The sequence below is a fragment of the Polypterus senegalus genome, chromosome 6 (assembly GCF_016835505.1).
Source record: "Polypterus senegalus isolate Bchr_013 chromosome 6, ASM1683550v1, whole genome shotgun sequence".
Taxonomy (NCBI): Eukaryota; Metazoa; Chordata; class Cladistia; order Polypteriformes; family Polypteridae; genus Polypterus; species Polypterus senegalus.
Window position 1 is genome coordinate 87582354 of NC_053159.1, and position 20964 is coordinate 87603317.

The window sequence follows — 20964 nt, forward strand, 5'->3', positions numbered from 1 at the left end:
ACTTTCCAGCATGCAGGTTTCAGGTTTTGTATAGGAAAAATAAGACTTTTGCAGTTTTCCTCCATCCATCCGTTGTTTGCACCTGCTTTTTCGTACTTATGGTAATTCGGTGCAGCCTTCCAATGGGCAGTTGGAAGCCATCTTGGCAGCAATCGGCTGTTAGATGAGTACCAGCCTTGAATGTTTAACATTTAAAAAATGCATTTTCTTACAATCATTCATATTCATCTCTCCATGCTTTTACAATTATGTTTTAATTAAACAGAGGCATGGTTGGGAGTTGATTAAGGATAAATTTCACACAAACCATAGAAAATATTGTTTAACTGAGAACAATAGATACATGGAATAGGTTATAACGCAGCGAAGAAGGTAACATTACCTTGGGGACCATCAAATCTTGAACGGAGAGCTTTTTTTTTTCATATTTAGGCAGAGATTGATAAACAATGTTGGGCTGAATGGCCTGTTCTTATCAAAACTTATGTTCTTAAGCACTTATAAATCAACTTGATCCAAGCACTGAGTGTCACAAGGAAGGATCCACCTCTAAATAAGACATACTGTAAATGCTGTCACACAAACACTACACACAATCACATGATACATTTATAAAACTGCATAATCCAACTCTTTGGATCCAACCGAAGCTTGTCATTAGAAACCACCTCAGACTGGTACATTGAATGGCCTAATTGTTCATATGCACACACCACACTTCCTCATATTACTACTTTTATATGCTGCAATTAAGCTAACACCACACTATATAAAAACTGTAATTTAAAATTGAAAAAATCAGCTTGATACCTGCATTTAAACTTGACCACCCATAGATTGAACCTTAACAGATGAAACTGCAAAATAAGTGTCCTGAGGAATTCCTTTACAACTTTTTATAATAATCTCCTTTTTATAGTCAAGTTTATATTATATATTATAGAAGAGTGCATAAATTGTGCAACATTTAGAACTGTAGCTATCAGGTGAAGCATTTGCTTTGTTTTAATGAATTATCACAAGAACCTCTTTTGAATGTAACTTTCATTTTATTTTAGGTCTATATCAAACCATAGGACAAAATGGTGAGGTAATAGAGAAACAGTCACTGGATTTCCCAAAAAAAAAAAACCATAAGGGCACGTGAATGGGGCTGACATGGACTGTTCATCAGACCCTTCTAACAGTAATAAACCAAGTAAGTAAACTCCTTCAAAGACTCACCCGCAGTGATTTCCATTTTGTCAAGCACTGATTTCTGGTGAGTGAGTTTCAGCCTGCCACTGCTGAGGTAGAGAAGTAAAGTTTCTGATTTTGGTAGTACATGCGTGTGAAGCAACAGTCCATCCCGATTCCAAGTGCGAAACTGGAAGCGGACTGTCAGGCCTTCTGGCAGAGACTCGCTAGGTAGCAGCAGGTAGCTGCTGGCCTGGCTGAGGAATGTCACAGGTGTAATCCGGGGATTTGAACAGGAAAATGTCACATTGCCCTGCCAGAGAGAAAGATTATTAACAAATCATGACTTTTCACACTTGACACATATTTTATCACTTGGTGATTCTAGAATATACAAAATATTTGCATAATTTGTTAAATTTGCTGACTAAATCATGCATGACATTTAGAAATTAGCTCATATAACTAATGCTATAATTGATGTGATGATCTTATGATAAGGGCATGAAAGGAAGCAGCAAATTTAAGGGATACATGTTGCTATTAATTTTATTATAATATCGATGGAACAGTACAATGAGTAGTTCTCCCTGTAAAGGAAAAGAAAACAAAAGCTGTAACAGAGCAGAAATGACAGCTTATCACTTACCAGGATATTTAACTAATGGACAAATACTAATTTCCCATGTTAAAAACACCACAACACCAACACAAAATATAACTTTTGAATACCATTTTTGAATTAAAGATTTTTAACTATTAACAACAGATTTTTCTTCAAAACCTCAGATCCAGAGCTACCATCCACTTATAGCTTCATCTGACTGAAATAAACACTACTCTTGATAGAAACACACTAAAACAAAGTAAATCTCTTACATTTTCCTTATGATACATCCAAACTGTTTTAAAAATGCCTGTCATTAAGATAGGAATATCATGAAATAGAGAGGAGGCCATTTAAAATATTTCCATTTAATTTAAAGATTCATTCTGAGATATCTTTTTATATGGTTTTGATAGAGGTGCCTGTAAATCATTAAAGATATCATTAAATTCACAAGAGGCGCCTTATCTGTCAGGAATACATGGCTGAGTGGTTTATTATTTTTTGTGGTTATCACTTGTTATTATATTATGGCAGGAAACACCTTGGTAGTTAAGTGTTGATGTTTCCATTTGTTTTGAAGTATTTTTAATTTTTTATTTCCTGTTGTAGAGATTTTTCATTTGCTTCTTAAGTACAGTTCCGATTGTGGTTTAGGACATGACACCTTGCTGGCCAATGAAATGTAAGCGATCTCAATGCATGCCGGCAGCACAGTTCTCCTGTGAAAAAGGCTGTGCGCACAACAAAGTGTCAAAACTTTAGTACTCAAGTAGCTTTTTGGAAAAAAAAAATGTAGATTTTATGCTTGCAGTTTGGTTTTGTACTATTAATGTGTTCAAAAACAATTTCCAAAGCCCTTTAAAATTTTTACTACTCACAAATAAACAAATCTTCTGTTACTTGGAGCTTCAGCTTGTCCTACTAAACACTACTATATAGATACATGAAATTATTTGAAGATAATGCATAGGACATTTTAAAAATATAAATAATTTTAGGGGGCGGCATGGTGGCGCAGTGGTAGCGCTGCTGCCTTGCAGTTAGGAGACCCGGGTTCGCTTCCTGGGTCCTCCCTGTGTGGAGTTTGCATGTTCTCCCGTGTCTGCGTGGGTTTCCTCCGGGCGCTCCGGTTTCCTCCCACAATCCAAAGACATGCAGGTTAGGTGGATTGGCGATTCTAAATTGGCCCTGGTGTGTTTGTGTGTGTCCTGCGGTGGGTTGGCACCCTGCCCAGGATTGGTTCCTGCCTTGTGCGCTGGGATTGGCTCCAGCAGACCCCAGTGACCCTGTATTCGGATTCAGCGGGTTAGAAAATGGATGCATGAATAATTTTAGGATATCATGATATGGAGATGAAGTAACTTAAGACTTCCTTAAATAATTAGATATTGTTAAATGAGCTGGAAGTGATTTAATGGTATCTGTAATTAACTTGATGATGTCTTCATAACGTTTATTGAAATGAAGTACATTAAAGATAATATGTAGAGAGGAATCATTTAAACCCATCTAAACATATTTAAAGATTTCTTTAATGATGTAAGAAGTGATTTAGAGATATTAATAAATGATTTAAAAATGTCTTTAATGGACCTGAAATGGTCAAAAAATATTTGTAAAAATATCTTTGTGCTGATTGCGATGTAAAGACATATGGAGATTCTTATCACGAAAAGCTATAAGAAAGTTAAGCTATATTAGAAAGTAAAAATAGATAGATAGATAGATAGATAGATAGATAGATAGATAGATAGATAGATAGATAGATAGATGGGACTTTATTTGTCCCCAGAGGAAAATTTGGCTTTTTACCGAATGCCCTTTAAATACTTAAATAAATATGCAAGCACTTTGCTACGATTTTAGAAAAATATGACATATCCTACTGTTCCGAATCTTAAGATTTCAGCATGCAATAAATTCCACTTCCTTTTTAGTATTAACCGCTAAATTCAGTATGCATCCAACCAAACGTTTGCTTTCCCAGCATCCATCATGACAGTGTGAAGTTTCACTGGTAGTGACATTAATCGAGTAGGTTTGATTGCGTCTTTAGTCATAGGGTGGCATCTGTGTGCATGAGATCTGACAACCAATAAATGCTCATTCAGAAGTACAATTCATATAATTCAGCAACAAGGAATAAGGAATGCAGGTGTTTTGGATTTCCCAAGCAGAAAAGAAGCTCATCTGTGTGTGTTTTACATACTACAACAGAATGGAAAAAAGAGAATGGTCTGAGCTGAACAGCTCCAGCTGCATCAGGCAGCACACTATTGGCTGTCAGAGAAAGGAGTGAGCATAACAGTGCTGGAAGGCAGTCAGTCAGTATGGGAAAAGATTTTCAGTTGTTTAAACTACATGGTTCAGAAACGAGATCAGCTATCGCAGTAGGTACATCTGACATCCCCCATGACTACAAGTCACATAATATGACAACACCTTAAGCAAGGGGTGGCATGGTGGTGCAATTGTAGAGCTGCTGCCTTGCATTAAGGAGACCTGGGTTCGCTTCCCGGTCCTCCCTGCGTGGAGTTTGCATGTTCTCCCCGTGTCTGCGTGAGTTTCCTCCCACATTCAAAAGATGTGCAGATTAGGTGCATTAGTGATCCGAAATTGTCTGTAGTGTGTGTGTGCCCTGCAGTGGGCTAGCGCCCTGCCTGGGAATTTGTTCCTGCCTTGCACCAATTGTTGGCTGGGATTGGCTCCAGCAGACCCCCTTGACCCTATGTTAGGCTATAGCGGGTTGGAGAATGACTGACTAACTGACTGAGCTTAAGCAAGTACTTTATTGAATTGCTTGGATGTTGCTAATCATTGCACTCTACAGGTACTTTCCTACTGCCTCCACGTTTGCTTGGGACATTTAAGACTAAACTATTTATTTATTTTGTGATATGTCTATCAAGACAATCAAATATTAGCTAAAATTGTGGAGTTGTTCTTTTTTTAATTATTTTTTACAGAGCAGTATCTCAGTACAAAATTTATGCACTTCTAAGCATAAAAGTGTATACCAAGTGTCATTATTCATAATGCGGCACATTGGCAAAGTAGTAGTGCTCGCAGTAACAAGACCCAGCTCCAGTGGGGCACTGGTGGGATGAGAACTTTATCCTCTTTTTGATGTTGCACTTTCATTATCTTGTTATCTCTTAAAAAATAAAAAAAATGGTTATTTTTGTCAATTTGGTTGAGATGGAAGTACAACATTTTCCAATAAAACTCTTTATATGTAAATTATTCATATAATTATAATAAATCTTTACATTTATGTAGCACTTTTCTCATTACTCAAAGTACTTTACACAGTAAGTGGGGAGCCACTTCAACCACCACTAATGTGCATAATCCACCTGGATGATACGACAGGAGTCATATTGTGCCAGTATGCTCACCACACATTAGCTTTTAGGTGGTGAAGGGGTGAGACACAATTAGGTAATTAAAGACAGAGGATGATTGGACTAGGCCATAGTGGGCAGTTCAGCCAGGACATCAGGATACACCCTACTCTATATGAAGGATACCCTGGGATCTTTAATGACAACAGAGATTCCAGACCTCAACTTTACATCTCATCTGAAGGGCGGTGCCATCACTACACTGGGGCATTGGGATCCATGTTCAGATCACAGAGTAAGTGCCAACACCTCTTCCAGCAGCAACCCAAGCTTTTACTGGTTGGTCTCCCATCCAAGTACTGGCCAGGTCTGAACATGCTTTAATGTACAGGAGGCCTTTAACAAATATCTGTAAATAACTTAATAATACACATCAGTAACTGTGTCAAATAATACTTTGGAGAGGCACATTAATATTTAAAGATATTTTAAATTAGGTTTAATGGGATCGGGGCACCAGTGGCATGAGATCTTTATTCTCTTTATAATGTTGCATTTTTCTTATCTCATTGTTCCCCCTTTTCTCTTTTGAAAAATAATAACAAATTGTTGTTTGAAATATCTGAAAGATATCACACAATTTGAAGGTGTCTGCAAGTTATTTGAAGTCATCTTTAAAGTAACTTTATGAAGATATCTTAAACTGATTTAGTAATCTCTTTACTGCATTTCAATCTATACTAATAAAAGGCAAAGCCCTCACTCACTCACTCATCACTAATTCTCCAACTTCCCGTGTAGGTAGAAGGCTGATATTTGGCAGGCTTATTCCTTACAGCTTACTTACAAAAGTTAGGCAGGTTTCATTTCAAAATTCTATGCATAACGGTCATAACTGAATCCTACTTACGTACATATATACGGCCATAGCCTGCAGCTCGGTCGCCGTGGGAGGCGTGATGATGCGGTAATTGAGTGCCTGCCCATATAAGGTAAATATTCGCAAGATCATACAAGAGAGCGGCACACGTGAACTGACTGTGAACGCAGTACGTAGAGAACAAGGAAGAGCTCCAAAAAGCTCTGAACAAAAAACGCATTACACAATTGAGAAGGCAGCAAAAGAATATGACGTGAGTGACGCATACAAGCATATTCATAAGTGCAGCTACTGCGGAAACAAAGTACGGTGTAAACCGTAAGTTTAAGTTAAGTTTATAGACACGCTGCCGCTGGCGTTTTTAAAATTGCTGGTGAAGGACTGTGCTTATGCAAACGAAAATGAAATGGTCAGGGATAGAATAGTGTTTGGCACAAACTCAGCAAAAGTGCAACAGAAATTTTAAAGTGCTGGGTCTGAGCTAACATTAAATAATTGCTGGTGAAGGACTGTGCTTATGCAAACGAATAGAAAGCAAATGTTATGTTATTTTTAAAATGTTTCCTTTTCATTTTTATAACTTCTTTAACACACTTCTCCGCTGTGAAGCGTGGGTATTTTACTAGTATATTATTAAATAATAATTTTGCTCCCCATATGCCTAAGACTGTCAATTAAAAAGAAAAGAAGAGTAGCTCACCTAATCAGTACCAATGGTCAGTAATGAAAGCTGTACAAGACCTCTAGAGGTGTACAGGTTATATCTGTAACTACATAATTAACATGTGAAATCTTGGTCTAGAAGGACAGGGAGCCGATCTCCTCCAGAGATTGATACAGAGAACAATTATATTATAATATAGAGTGCGGTTGAAGGGTAAACAAAGCAAAGTGAGCTTCTTTCCAGTAATTAATGCTCGACTTCTGCCATCCATTTTCACTCAACAGGCTTGACCTTTGCTAACTCTGCACACAAATCGTCTTCTTGGTTTTCTTGGCATTGACATTGAATTCGATCTTCACTGGCAGGCCTTGTAATTGAGTTTTCTGCATGCCTTTCGTAGTGCCAGTTTGGCCTCATGTGTTTACCGTGTGTGGATTACATTCAGGCAGGATCCTAAAAAGAAATGCCAACTGCCTGTTTGCTTGCTACATGACATTTTGGGAAAGAAAAGAAATAAAGCATCTACAGGCTATAATGAAGATAAATATACTATTCTAAAAGTGTGCTGCTCTACTCTGTTGATTTGATAAAATATATTTATTCGGGAATCAGTCTCCTGGGGGATGTCATGCTTCATGAGATTGCTAACAGTCAGTTCTATCTGAAACCGAAATTAGCCATTTCTGCAGGTCAGCAAAGGACAACTGGGAATAAGGATGAATGAACCTTATTAGCGTATCTTTCCCATTAGAGCACTTACTTATTTCAGTCCTATCATCCACAACTGTTGAATAAAATAAACTTAAGTAGTAGGTATATTATTCAACTAGCTTCACGCTATCCAATCTATTATTGTATTATTTTTTGTGTCTGCTGGGAAAGGGTACAGACCTTTTCGAAATATGACACGGAGGATCAGCAGTGCTGGATAATTAATCGCAGGGTTGTTTCTCGAATACAGAGGCTAGCTCAGCAGAGATCCCATCATGTGCTGCCTCCTTCCTGTGAAGAATACATCTCAAGTAATCTAGAAAAGCATAAATCCCTCACTACATGCAGCGATTTAGCAAGATGGCTCCATTTGTTTAATATTGGAAAGAAGATGAGATGTGAGGCTGCCTTTAATGTAATGAAAAGCTGATCCACATGCTTTGCACTTTCTGTTTGCTGCAAACGGAATACAATTTCTTCCTTGTTACTGAATTATTTTATCCCAGACATTAAGTCTAGATGATTACCATATTGTGGCTGCTGCTTAGCACTTTACTGACAGTAGCAATGTCACTACTTTAAGGAGAATGGTACAGAAAAGAGTATTTGTCTTTTGAAACAGATTGCAAAGAGTACAAAAAGTGAACACATTCCAGTGATAAATTCAACTGATTCTTTAATTTCATGTATTTTAATTTAGCATATATCCAGTTTGGTGGTTGGAGCATCTTTCTGCCTCACAGATCCACAAAATGTGTGAGATGTTGATGTCTTATCCTCAAGTTTGCATCAGACTTTTGTTCAGATACTTCAGTTTTCACCCCACATCCCAAAGCAGTTTGTGAGTTAAAATTGCCCAGTGTAAGTGTCTATGAATGGGTCCTGTAATGGACTATTGACCAGTCCAGGATGGATTCATGCTGCTAAGATAAGCTCTACCTCAACTTGGCCCTATGTGAATTAAAATGATTCCAGAATATTGTGTTCACTTATAATTCCAGATAACAAATACACAGTGCTCATTTAGAGACATTCAATTAAAACAAAATCATTTTTTTTACTAAAACACAATCAATTTCAATAAAACACTAAAGCACAATGCAGTAAATATTTGGAAACAAATATCATATAAGCAAATGGTAATGTATAAATATATTAAGATGAGGCAAACAGTGAACCTCCTGTCAAGCAGAACATCCTGTCTGCTCAGCCTCTTCATGACCATGTCACTTGTCTTGACACCATTGCTGCCACTGACTCCCTATGCTCAGCATTGTCCTCTTCCCCAATACTATACTCACTAAGCCTGAACGCAAAAGATCCTCCTGCCCATGGCTTTCTGAAGCTCTAAGCAGTCTATGGATATGGATTAGGACAGCTGAAGGAAATTGGAGGCACAGGCTAACTTGGACAGGTATTCATCTTTTCTACTGTCCTTCTTTTCTGCTACTATCATTTCTAAGGTTTCTTTTAGATATGTTAACGTTTAACCCCCCCGGGTGGAACTGAAGAGTCGCATAGTGTGGGGGAGGAACGATCTCCTCAGTCTGTCACTGGAGCAGGACAGTGACAGCAGTCTGTTGCTGAAGCTGTTCCTCTGTCTGGAGATGACACTGTTCAGTGGATGCAGTGGATTCTTCATGATTGACAGGAGCCTATCAGTGCCTGTCGCTCTGTCACAGATGTCAAACTGTCCAGCTCCACGCCTACAATACAGCCTGTCTTCCTCACCAGTTTGTCGAGGTGTGAGGCATCCTTCTTCTTTATGCTGCCTCCCCAGCACACCACCGCGTAGAAGAGGGCACTCGCCACAACCATCTGATAGAACATCTGCAGCATCTTATTGCAGATGTTGAAGGACACCAGTCTTCTAAGGAAGTATAGTCGGTTCTGTCCTCTCTTGCACAGAGCATCAGTATTGCCAGTCCAGTCCAATTTATCATCCAGCTGCACTCCCAGGTATTTATAGGTCTGTACCCTTTGCACACAGTCGCCTCTGATAATCACGGGGTCTGGGAGGGGCCTGGGTCTCCTAAAATCCACCACCAGCTCCTTGGTTTTGCTGGTGTTCAGGTGTAAGTGCTTTGAGTCACACCATTTAACAAAGTCCTTGATTAGGTTCCTATACTCCTCCTCCTGATGTAGCCCACAGCAGCAGTGTCGTCAGCGAACTTTTGCATGTGGCAGGACTCCGAGTTGTATTGGAAGTCCGATGTATACAGGCTGAACAGGACCGGAGAAAGTACAGTCCCCTGTGGCTCATCTGTGTTGCTGACCACAATGTCAAACCTGCAGTTCCTGAGACGCACATACTGAGGTCTGTCTGTAAGATAGTCCACGATCCATGCCACCAGGTGTGAGTCTACTCCCATCTCTGTCAGCTTGTCCCTAAGGAGCAAAGGTTGGATGGTGTTGAAGGCACTAGAGAAGTCCAGAAACATAATTCTTACAGCACCACTGCCTCTGTCCAAGTAGGAGAGGGATCGGTGTAGCATACAGATGATGGCATCCTTCGCTCCCACCTTCTCCTGGTATGCGAACTGCAGAGGGTCTAGGGTGTGGTGAACTTGTGGCGTCAGGTGGTGAAGCAGCAGCTCCTCCGTGGTCTTCATCACATGTGACAACAGAGCGACAGGCCGGAAGTCATTCAGCTCACTAGGATGTGATACCTTTGGGACTGGGGTGATGCAAGATGTTTTCCAAAGCCTTTTAAAACAACATTAAGCAGCACTTTTGATACTCATGGTTTGTTCTCTACTTTCACTTCTCTCCTCAACCTTCCACTGCCTCCACCCTCAACCTCCTTAACTGTTGATGATTTTGTAACCTTTTCTCAGGAATAGGTGGCTGCCATCAGCAGTAAATTCTCATCACTCCCTCTCTGGTAACTCCTTTCCTCAAGAAGCCTACTCTCAACCCAGAATAGGTAATTACAGGTCAGTGTTTCTCCTATCCTTTCTATTCAAAACACTGGAACATGTTGTCTCTAACCAAGCCTTTTCCTTTCTTCTACAGCAGAGAATGCTTAATCCTAATCAGACAGAATTCAAGAAGGGACATTCCACCAGGGTGGCTCTACTTACAGTTTTTGACATGTTACAGCAGGCTAGGGCTACCAATGTGTCATACATGGCTAACCCTGCTAGATCTCTCCTCTAACTTCAACACGGTCAACAACCAGATAATCCCTGCCACCCTCTCTAACCTTGACATCACTGGTACTGCCCTCAGGTGGTTTGGTACCCCTTGGGAATTTCTACTATGTATCGTGTTATGGACAGATATCAAGGGTGCACCAGTTAAGCATAGGGGAGCCCCAAGGATTGGTGCTGAGCCTCCTTTCTATACATCTCTTCACTAGGCCCTATCAATGAATACATATTCTTGGGGTAATGGCTGATGAACAGCTGTTTTTGTTGCTATTGTCTCTCAGTCTTGCAGACTCACTCTATACAATATCCGCCAGATCAGACCATATCTAACAGAATATGTATCATAGCTCTTGGTTAAGGCTTTGGTTTTTTCATGTCTGGACTATTGCAACTCTCTGTTGGAAGGAATACCAGCATGTGTCATCAAACCATTGTAGATGATTCAAAATGCAGCAGCATATCTGGCATTCAACCATTAGAGGTGGGCATGAGTCATTCCGCTTTTCAGAGCACTATAATGGCTGCATGTAGTGGAAAATATTAAGTTCAAATGCTTAATATTTGCCTACTGAGTATTTGATGGGTCAGCATCAATATATATGGAGGTACTCCTGAGATTCTGAGCTTCTCCTTGCCCACTCAGGTCTGCTGTTGAATGTCAGCTGTTGAACTTTGTGGTATCAAGTCTCAATCCAGACTCTTTATGTGCAGATCCTGGCTGATGGAATAACCTGTCCACTTTCATTTGAAGTTATGAATTTCTCAATGTGTTTAAGAAAACACTCTTGTTCGGTGAATTTATGTTTTGTAACTTGCTTGTATTCTGTTTTAAAACTAGCTTGTATTTTCTGAATTCTTCACTTGTGGTGATCGGTTTTGTAACCTTGTCCTGTTATACTTGTTCCCAAACAGTCTCCTAAGGTTTATGTTTACTCAATTATATTGACATATTTTGTATGTTTCTTTGGATAAAGGCATCTGCTAAGCAAATAAATGTAAATGTAAATGAATAGTGTTGACAGTGTATTTTTCACTCTCCCCATATCCCAACCTCATACTATAATTTTTTTCTGATCAGACATTGTCGGCATACAGTGTCCTTAGTAGTAGCAAGTCCTTAGGAGTAAGATCTGTTTCCAATTTCTGTGTAGCACACAGTTAGTGTGTTTAAAAAGGTACTTGCTACCCATCATGCCATGCTTTGCTGTGAATGTTGAAAAGGGTCATTCTTCCTTAACCCTTCTCAACTGGCTATTCATCAGTTTGCAGTTTTATAAATGTACCACCTTTTGGCAGCATCACAAAACTAACATATCTAACAAACTGGGGTCATATCTAAACGAGATACTAAGAAAAGGAAAAGAATGGCTCATCCCTTAAACAGTCAGGTAAATAATTCCAGATCTTGATACTTTGAAATTTAATGGCTTTGCCTCCTTCAGCAGTTTGGTTTAAGAATCCTTGTTTGGTTTAAGACCTTGTGATCACATTTTGCACACTGGAGTAGAAAATTTTATTTGGAAGGCACAGGGAGAAAACCTTTGATGAAACACATGAGAAAGATATAAGTTCATACTTAGGTCAAACCTTTGAAAATTTACCAAACAATAGTTGTGATCTTTACTGTCATTAACTGTACTATACTGTAGTCAGAGAACTACTTGAAAAGCTTCACAATAAAACATCACAGCAGCCATTCTCCTTTATAGAAATGAATATGCTAGCCTTTCTATATCCTACATAAGGAATCACTTTAATTTTTCAAAACTGCTAGGATGGATGAAAAAGATTTTAGATGGTGTGGATAATGTGATGACTAGATACTCTTTAAAGTTAAAAGAATATGAAGTTAGGGGAACAAGAAATTTAAAAAGTTTAGTGAAAAGCATACATTTAACTCACATTATGTGAACAATTACGACATGTTCTAATGAAAGTATCACTTTCAATTATATACTGTACACATTTACAGTTGTGTCTCTGTGTCACCATATTGCCTTTGCTTATTTTAACTAATTGATTTCACTGTTCTTGGTTCTCATTCACCTCTTGTTTGCTGAGATGTTTTCATGTTTTTTCCTTTGCAGCCTCCCAAATTTATAATTTATGATTGCATTGTGTATTCTGTCTATATCATCTTGACTTAGTACTCAGTTCTTTTGATTTCGATGGCTCTTTACTTCAAAATTCTCTGCTGTTCATAGACTCCATCAATTCCTACTCCATTTCCATTTGATGTTCTGATCACATTCTGTCCAGTAAATTCTCCATCAGCATTGAACACTGGGTGCCCACTGCGGTTAAGAATGGGGTACATGCCCAATTATTTTTTCTCTCTAATGCTGTCTTTGCATTATTGAACTTTGACTGGATTTACCGTGGCAAAAAGATTAATTATTTTGCATTTTCAACTTTGCTGAATGTAGTGAGAAATCACACAAAATGACACTTTTAATTGGTTAACTAAAAAGATTACAATATGCAAGCTTTCATGGCAACTCAGGCCCCTTCTTCAGGCAAAATGTAATACAGAAACTGGAGTTCCCTGTGTTTATACAGATACTAGGACAGATACTTTTCCAATGTTGTTGTTGTTGTTGTGTTGCTTCGAAAGCTTACATATTGTAATCTTTTTAGTTAGCCAATAAAACATGTAATTTTGCTTGACTTCTTTTTACATTCATAATGGCTAACATGTACAATACCCTAGTACTACAACTTTCCAGATGTTTTTTAAGTGTTTCGGGCTCTGCATATTCATATATTTGTAGCATTGATGGCTTTTAAAACTTAACCATGCACCAGTTTTTCGCTATTTGTAATCTCTCTGTTTAAAATTTCGCTATCACAGCTCTTGAATATTTGTATCCAAACCTCCACATCGAAACACCCACACGCCGCATCTGCATTTCAAAAACTTGAAAAGACAAACAATGAATCTACACTCAAAAAACTGCAAAAGCCAAACATTTAACAAAAGATTGAAGAGTGTGGCTGGCATATGCAGTTATTCACAAAACTGAGTTTCATGCTCTAGTTGTTTAAAAGTGTTGTGTGTTTGATCATTCACTATTTTCCTTGCACCATTAATTAATGAAAATGTTTACAAAGTTTGCAAATTACTATTCAGAACAGTTTCAAATAGGTCTTTATTACAATGGAGATGGAAGGCACTAGCAGTGTGTAATAACATCTTGTCTTTGCAGGTAGTGAAAGCCTTACACTGCAGCAGCACATCATGGATTTTTCTATATCCCTTTGCCTTACTTTAGTCAAAATGATGCGGCCAAATTAGTGGAGAAGCATGAATGAATTGAAGGGCACCGAGTTTTATTATCTAACTGTAGCAATAAGAGAAACACATATTCAGTATCAGTTTGCAGAAACTATGTGTCATTTGTCCTACATAATCAGCATACATGAATGCAACCTTAGCAAGCTTGTGTTAAGTTCGGAATGCTGTAAGAGCCTGGCGATTTAGTTAAATTGGCAACAAGGTAACATTTCTGTCTGCAGAAGCCCCTTTTACACATATAATTTAATTCACAATAAGAACTATGAGTAAATGTAACTCAGAATGTTGGGATGGTTGAATTGATGCTGCAGTGGGCAGCAGGTGTGAAAGGGAGAATCTGTCAGCACTCATGGAAAATGCAACCTGGTATGTTTCTTTATTGATGATTTTCAGGGGGTACAAATAACAGAAACATCTAACAATATGTTAATATCATATATCTAATAAGGGCTAGGGCCAGCCTTGGCTTTTAGAACAGTTTTAGTCATTCCTAGAATGTCATCATACAAGATGTGAACTGTTCACTAATATTCAAGAAGAAAAGCCTCAGGTTCTTTGAGGGATGTAATCTAGTCTGTGCGCTCAGCACTTTTAAACTTGTATAGATCTGGTGTTTGAGAAAGCCATAGTCGATGTTTGAATTCATCTTGGTATTTATGCATCATTCCTAGGAATAGTTTTAATATGGTGTATTGGAGAATTATCACCCTGCAATAGGGGGAATGAAATGAGGGGCAGTGTTTGCACCATAAGGTGCAACTCATCCTATGCAATGGCCAGTTATCTTGCAGAAAAATTATCAGACTCCTATGGGATGGCTCCCAATACCATTATGGATCCCCCATCACGTTAAACACCCGGCAACAGACATTGAAGTAATCCGTTAGCTTTCTCCAAACGACAACCAATTCAGAAGCAGAAAACAGGGAGAAGCAGGATTCATCAGACCAAATTATCGTTACACTTCTCATAGCTGAAGATTGTGTGTTTCTTACATCAAGTTATGACATTAATTTTAGGTTTGTGTAGCTCATAGTTCTCGTTGAGACTGTGTCATAGATACAGTATTCTGATTCAATTCTGTGGTTATTTTTGAGGCAATACCATTGGTAACTATTCTGTAAACGCCCGTCTGTCCCAGTGGGTGAGCTGCTGATGCAGTTTGTTCATGTTTGGTATATGCGGTCATTACTTTGAAGGTTGCTTCCCCAGATACATGAAATTATTTTTTTTTGTGACTGAAGCACCTGAATTTCAAACTCTGAAAGTTGCCTCAAGTCTTATAAAACATATCAAAGCTTTAATTATTACACCTCTTTTATAACTGACACATTCTGCTAATTGCCAATTAGCTCAATATGACTCTCCTATGCAGCTGCATTTGTAATAATGATTTCAAATTAACTTACTTTTTCCTGTGGTGTTTCCATTATTTTGCCCACCAATTTACATTTTTCAAAATCACTGGTGTCCTATCTTACTTGAGGCAATTAAACACAAATAGGAATGAAACAGTGGTAATCGTTCGAGAAGGTGGTCCTGATATCTCTGTCCTTTAACTAGAGATGGTAATCCAGTGAGCTACACAATTTGTTTTTTAGTAGTATAATTTACTCAGCCTCCTTATGCGAGACTTACTGGGAGTACCCTTAAGAAGGAGATGGAAAACCTGTCCTCCTCTCTTTTAAAGAAACCAGAAGTGCATTACTAGAGACACATTCCTAGTGTTAAGATTTGGTTGCTTTTTAAAATTTTATATTGCATATTTTTTCAATATTTTTTTTTTGCATTTTAGGTTTTAACTTAATGCTAATCTAAATCCTGCATCTTAAATTTTTTTGAAAACATATACGAGGGACATTCAAAAGGTTTTTCCTTAATTTTTTTAAACTCTATTTATTAAGAATATCAGAGCAAATTACAACACTTTTCTATATAGTCAACTTCCTTTGCGATGCAATTTTCTCAGTCACATGACACTCGCAGACACGACCAATTACTACTCCTCCTGCCTTCACTGTTTCCAACGAAAATATAAAAATGTGTAAACTTTTTGAACGTCCCTCGTATAATGACACTTGTTTATTTTTTTCATCTTTTTTGACACCTTCTTGTTTTTCACGTGTGCCACCATTTTGTGGAGTGACTGTTAAGACGTTACTATAGTAATCAGGTCGGAACTTGCAAGGTTTGACATCAGCAGTGTAATGGTATAAAAGGTCACTACCAAGCAGTTCAGGGTCTTCTGAGATTTGGATGAAGATACTTTACATTTTTCGACTAGATTTAAAAAAGTTCACTTTACATTGTCAACGGTGCTTTTTGTTTTCTGTTTTGCACTTTGGCGAAAGATAGGGCTCACTTTTTGCTTTTGAACTTCATGCAGTTGCTCATTCCTGATCCTTATTAAAAAAAAATCTCTCTACCTTTTTCTAAAGGTATAACACACAGCATAGGCAATTTAGTACACAAGATAGTGAAAAAAAAAAACCCAATAGCAGTGTGATTGGCAAGAGTAATAAAAGGACTACCCCTCTCGGTCATGTGGACCCAATTCAATACCATCCAATCACAGTTCAGTTTGTCATATTAAAATCAAGTGGATAGAAGTCTCCATGAGAAGCTGCTCCAGGCAACCTATAGGGTCAGGCACATATCTGGAGGAGAGTAATGCTGCTCTGATGAGTGGGGAATGTAAATAAAGAAACTAGCATGCGTAGATTTAAAATATTAATATGTGGCATCAACTGTACACTGCCTTAGTCATCACTGGAAGTGTGAAGAAAGGTCAGATGGGCAAACAAAAGAGAAAAAGAATGACAAAAGGAGAATTGCTGTGTGCATGCATTCCAGGAATTGGCACTGCCTATTGTGTTGCGGGGCTGTCAAAAGTCAGCGATATCTTTATTCTTATGTATTGTTACACTCCCCCTCAGTTTTCTTTGGTGTTTGTTCAAAGCCAGACTGAACCACTTGCTTCAGTTATTCAGCTCTTAGATAGTGTCAAGTGGTGACACTGTCATAGTAGACAGAATGAGTTTCTTTACATAATTATAGAGTAATTACTATTTAGCTATACTGTAATTAGGGAGAGCTCATGCACCGTGTTGATGAAGCTAGTAAATTGCCACGTATCTTTTTGTTGTTTTGGAAACAGCAGCCTTCAGCATATAGTTTGCTTGATCTCTTTACTTTCTCCAAAGGCTTTTCTCTCCAAGCTGAATTGTGAATCAATACAACCGCCATGTGTACAGATTCTTTAAAGAACACTATCCTCTTTTTTGGTAAGGTTAACTACTTTACTTTAATGTTTTCTGGACAATACAATATGTCTGTCTCATCACCCTTTGTTTACAAATAGCTTTGGGTTCGTATCAATTCCACTGTGTGGAAAGTACTGTCTGTCTTAATTGAGAAAACATCAAAATTATTTTTAAAGTTGCCTTTTTTCTTTATTAGAATTTTCATGATATTTTCAGTCTGCTTGTTCATTCAACACAATACAACATAACTTGCCAACTTTTGACACACTTCAAGATTCTACACTCTCTTGCAATTCTGGTCAAATTATTCTCTTCCTTCACTTACAGAATAACAGGATGTAGTACTAGGGTGTTGTACCGTGTTAGCCATTCTGAATGTAGTGAGAAGTCAAGCAAAATGCCTGAAGAAGGGTCTTGAGTTACCTCGAAAGCTTGCATATTGTAATCTTTTTAGTTAGCCAATAAAAGGTGTCATTTTGCTTGACTTCTCACTAGATTAATAGGATGCAATTCTATGTGATAAAATAAAAAATTAGAAAAGTTACCCTGAAGGCTGCCTAAGCTGCTATCGACAGTGCACAGACACACAGAAGAAAAACGAAAACGCCCAGGAAGGGTGAGACGAGATAATAATTTAACAGCAGCTACACCACATTGCCTAGATAAATGATCAAATTGACACAATTTTATTGTAAATGATGATTCAAGAGTGAGAATGTCTAAACTGAAATTAACATTTTTTGCGGAAATAATCTGGGCAATGAAGAGACAAACTCCTACCAGGGGAGCTCACACAGATCAGATGAACACAGCAGCAGATCCAGGCTGGCATCAAAAATACCCTTTGCCAGCTTGAATGCTAATTGGCACGTTTTGTACAGGCCATCGCATGCATAATAATTTCATTCTAATCCTTTAAGTCTTACTAAGACATTTTTAAAATACATTTTCACAATGAAAGAAGTTATGCTTTCAGAAATGTGTGTTCTATTCAAGCAAAGATTAAACTATGCATTTGACATTCTATATGAACTGTACAGTCCTATTGATTTGAACTTTGCTTGGCCTCGTGATCTTTAAGCAATTTACAGTGCCTACTGTAAATGATGCTTTGAGCTTATTTATTTATTTATATTTGCCAGTGTCCAGTTTCGGCACTGTTATTGCTGATGCACCTTAAACAAACTACGCAGTCCATCAATGTTTCAGCACTGCTAGTCTTACAGCACATTTTTATTCCTATGGGGTAAAAAGTATGAAAAGTATGTAAAAATGCTGAAACACAGTTAAAATTGCTGAAAAATTACTAAAAAGTAATTTTTGTAGTTGTACTTCAGAGCAAAGGAAGAATGGACACCTGCTGAGCCTATAACATATTTTTGCCATTTTATTTCTGTCAGAACAAACAATGCCTCTCTATACGAAAGGCTGGATAATTGTTATTGCGATTTTGTTTAATTTCTGTGCCATATTTGACTTTTATAAAAATTATATGAGTGTAGAGGGATTAAAGGCTATGGTCCCACTTCTGAACTGTGTTTCTTGACTAATCTCTTTTGCCAGAAGTAAAAACCATGTGTTTTTCATGGAATAGATTTAATCACATGGCATTTGGTGATCTTGTCTTAAACAGATAATTTAATATCATATAAACTGTTAGTAAAACTAATATTTCTGTCTTCAGATTCTCTTCAGATTCTCCATAATTCATTTCCTTGTTCTTGAGAGATCTGCAGCCCTCTTCTGACATTTGATCAAGTCACATTCTTCTTGGTCTTCCTTTAAAACTGGTCAGCCAAGATTGCTCTGATGCATGATTCTCCATTAAGAATTCATTTATTTTGTCTCAGTCATGCTGTACTGATGACGATTCTTTCTTCCCCAACAATTTTGGCACTTCTTCATTTGCTTTATGTTCTATCTAACTGATCATTTTCTTCAGCTTGCATATCCACATCTCATGCTACTGTTTTTTTTCTTCTTCTCCCAGCATTCATATTTCTAATGCACTGAGTGCTACACTCTATGTCAGAGTCTAAACTTTTCTATTTTTATACTTACCCATATCATTTTCTTCTGTATTCTTCCCCATAATAATTCACCTCTTAATTTATTGACAGCACTTGGCATCTTCTGGTTTGAAGTTAACAAGGCAGCAATACTCCTTCACTTATTCCTTCATTTCATCATATACAGTGGCATGCAAAAGTATTCAATCCCCTTGAAAGTCGTCATAATTTACTGCACAACAAAAGATTTTTACACATATTTATCAATCTAGTATTTTTAATATGAACTCTTATGTTATAACAAAGTCAGAAAGAATAAATCATTTTCTGTAGATATTTAACTGAAGAAGAAAAACTCAAAAGTTAGTGTTTGTCTAGGTATTTAACCCTCTGTGGTTTGAAAGCTCCAGAATAACATACATGACAAATTAATCACAAACGATACAAAGGTGTCAGTCATTTGACCATAATTAGGTACTTCGTGGTTGTCCTATATTGTATATCTCTCTGGATTTAAAAAAGCACTCTTTGTAGGGCTATAGTCTTTGTTGGAAAATCACTGCATAACTGAGGACAAAGAAGCATTGTGCTAACGTGAGAAACAAAGTCATTGAAGTGCACAAGGCAGGAAATGGCTACAAAAATATTGAAGAGTTTGAATGTCCTGTTAAGTACCACTGGATCCATCATCAGAAAGAGAAAAATTCACCACAGCACTCAGACTCTTACTACAACAGGCCATCCCTCAAAACTAAACATCAGAGCAAGACATCAACTGGGGAGAGAGGCTACTAAAAATCTCATTGTTACTCTTGGAAGTCTGCAATGCTCTTTTGCTGAAACTGGAGTGAAGGTTCATGGGTCTACAATTTCAAGAGCTCTCCATAAAACAGGCCTCTGTGGGGAAGTGGCAAGAAAGATGCCATGCCTTAAGAAGGTCCACATAAAAATGTATATGATATTTGATACAAAGCATGAAAAAGACCCAGTACAGATGTGGGAGAAGGTTTTATGGTCAGATGAGACCAAATAGAACTTTCTGGCCAGACTTTAAAGAGGTATGTGTGGCATAAAACTAACACTTTCCATTCCTCAAGAAACACCATACCTACGGTGAAATATGGTGGTGCCAGCATCATGCTATGGGAATGCTTTTCATATGCTGGGACTGGGAATCTGATCAAAGTTGAAGGGACAATGGATGGACACATATACCACAAAATACTGTAGGAGAACTTGTTCCAGTCTGCTATGAACCTATGGTTCTGGAGAAGTTTCATCATTTAACATGATAATGTACCTAAGCTCAACAGAGACGTGAATGTTTGGAATGACCAAGTCAAAGCCCTTATCTTAACCTTAATCTTATCAGTGGCACTATTTTAAAAATGCTGTCCTTAGGTGCCATCCCACCAACCTGGAGGATCTCTATAAATTCTGCCAAGAAGAATGGGGAAAAATCACTGCTGAACAATGTGCAAAACTGGTACATGCCTACCCCAAATAATTAAGGATGATATTGCATCAGAAGGGTTTTTGACAAAATGTTAATGTGTAGTGACTGAATACTTATGGAAACACTAACTTTTGAGTTTCTCTTCTTCAGTTAAATATCTACAGAAAATGGTTTATTTTGACTGGAAATGTACTGTTATAGTAAGAGTTCACATGAAAAATACTGAATGGATAAATAGAGCATGTGTACATATCTTGTCATGCAGAAAAATATGATGACTTTTAAGAGGATTGAATTCTGTTGCATGCCACTGTACTTTAATTTGTTTGTCTTTCTCCCATGTTTTGCTTTTAAACAATACCTTTGTCTTCTTGATGTTAATGATATTAATGTTAATTGATTTT

At 37.7% G+C, this 20964-nt stretch overlaps 1 protein-coding gene across 1 annotated transcript in view; it reads right to left on the minus strand.

The window, feature by feature from the left end:
* LOC120531252 (contactin-associated protein-like 5) overlaps nt 1-20964 on the minus strand; it is a 558720-nt gene that overhangs the window by 269872 nt on the left and 267884 nt on the right. The window contains exon 8 of the mRNA XM_039756501.1: nt 1225-1489. Coding sequence (XP_039612435.1) covers nt 1225-1489 — 265 coding nt within the window. The remainder of the gene's footprint in view (nt 1-1224; nt 1490-20964) is intronic.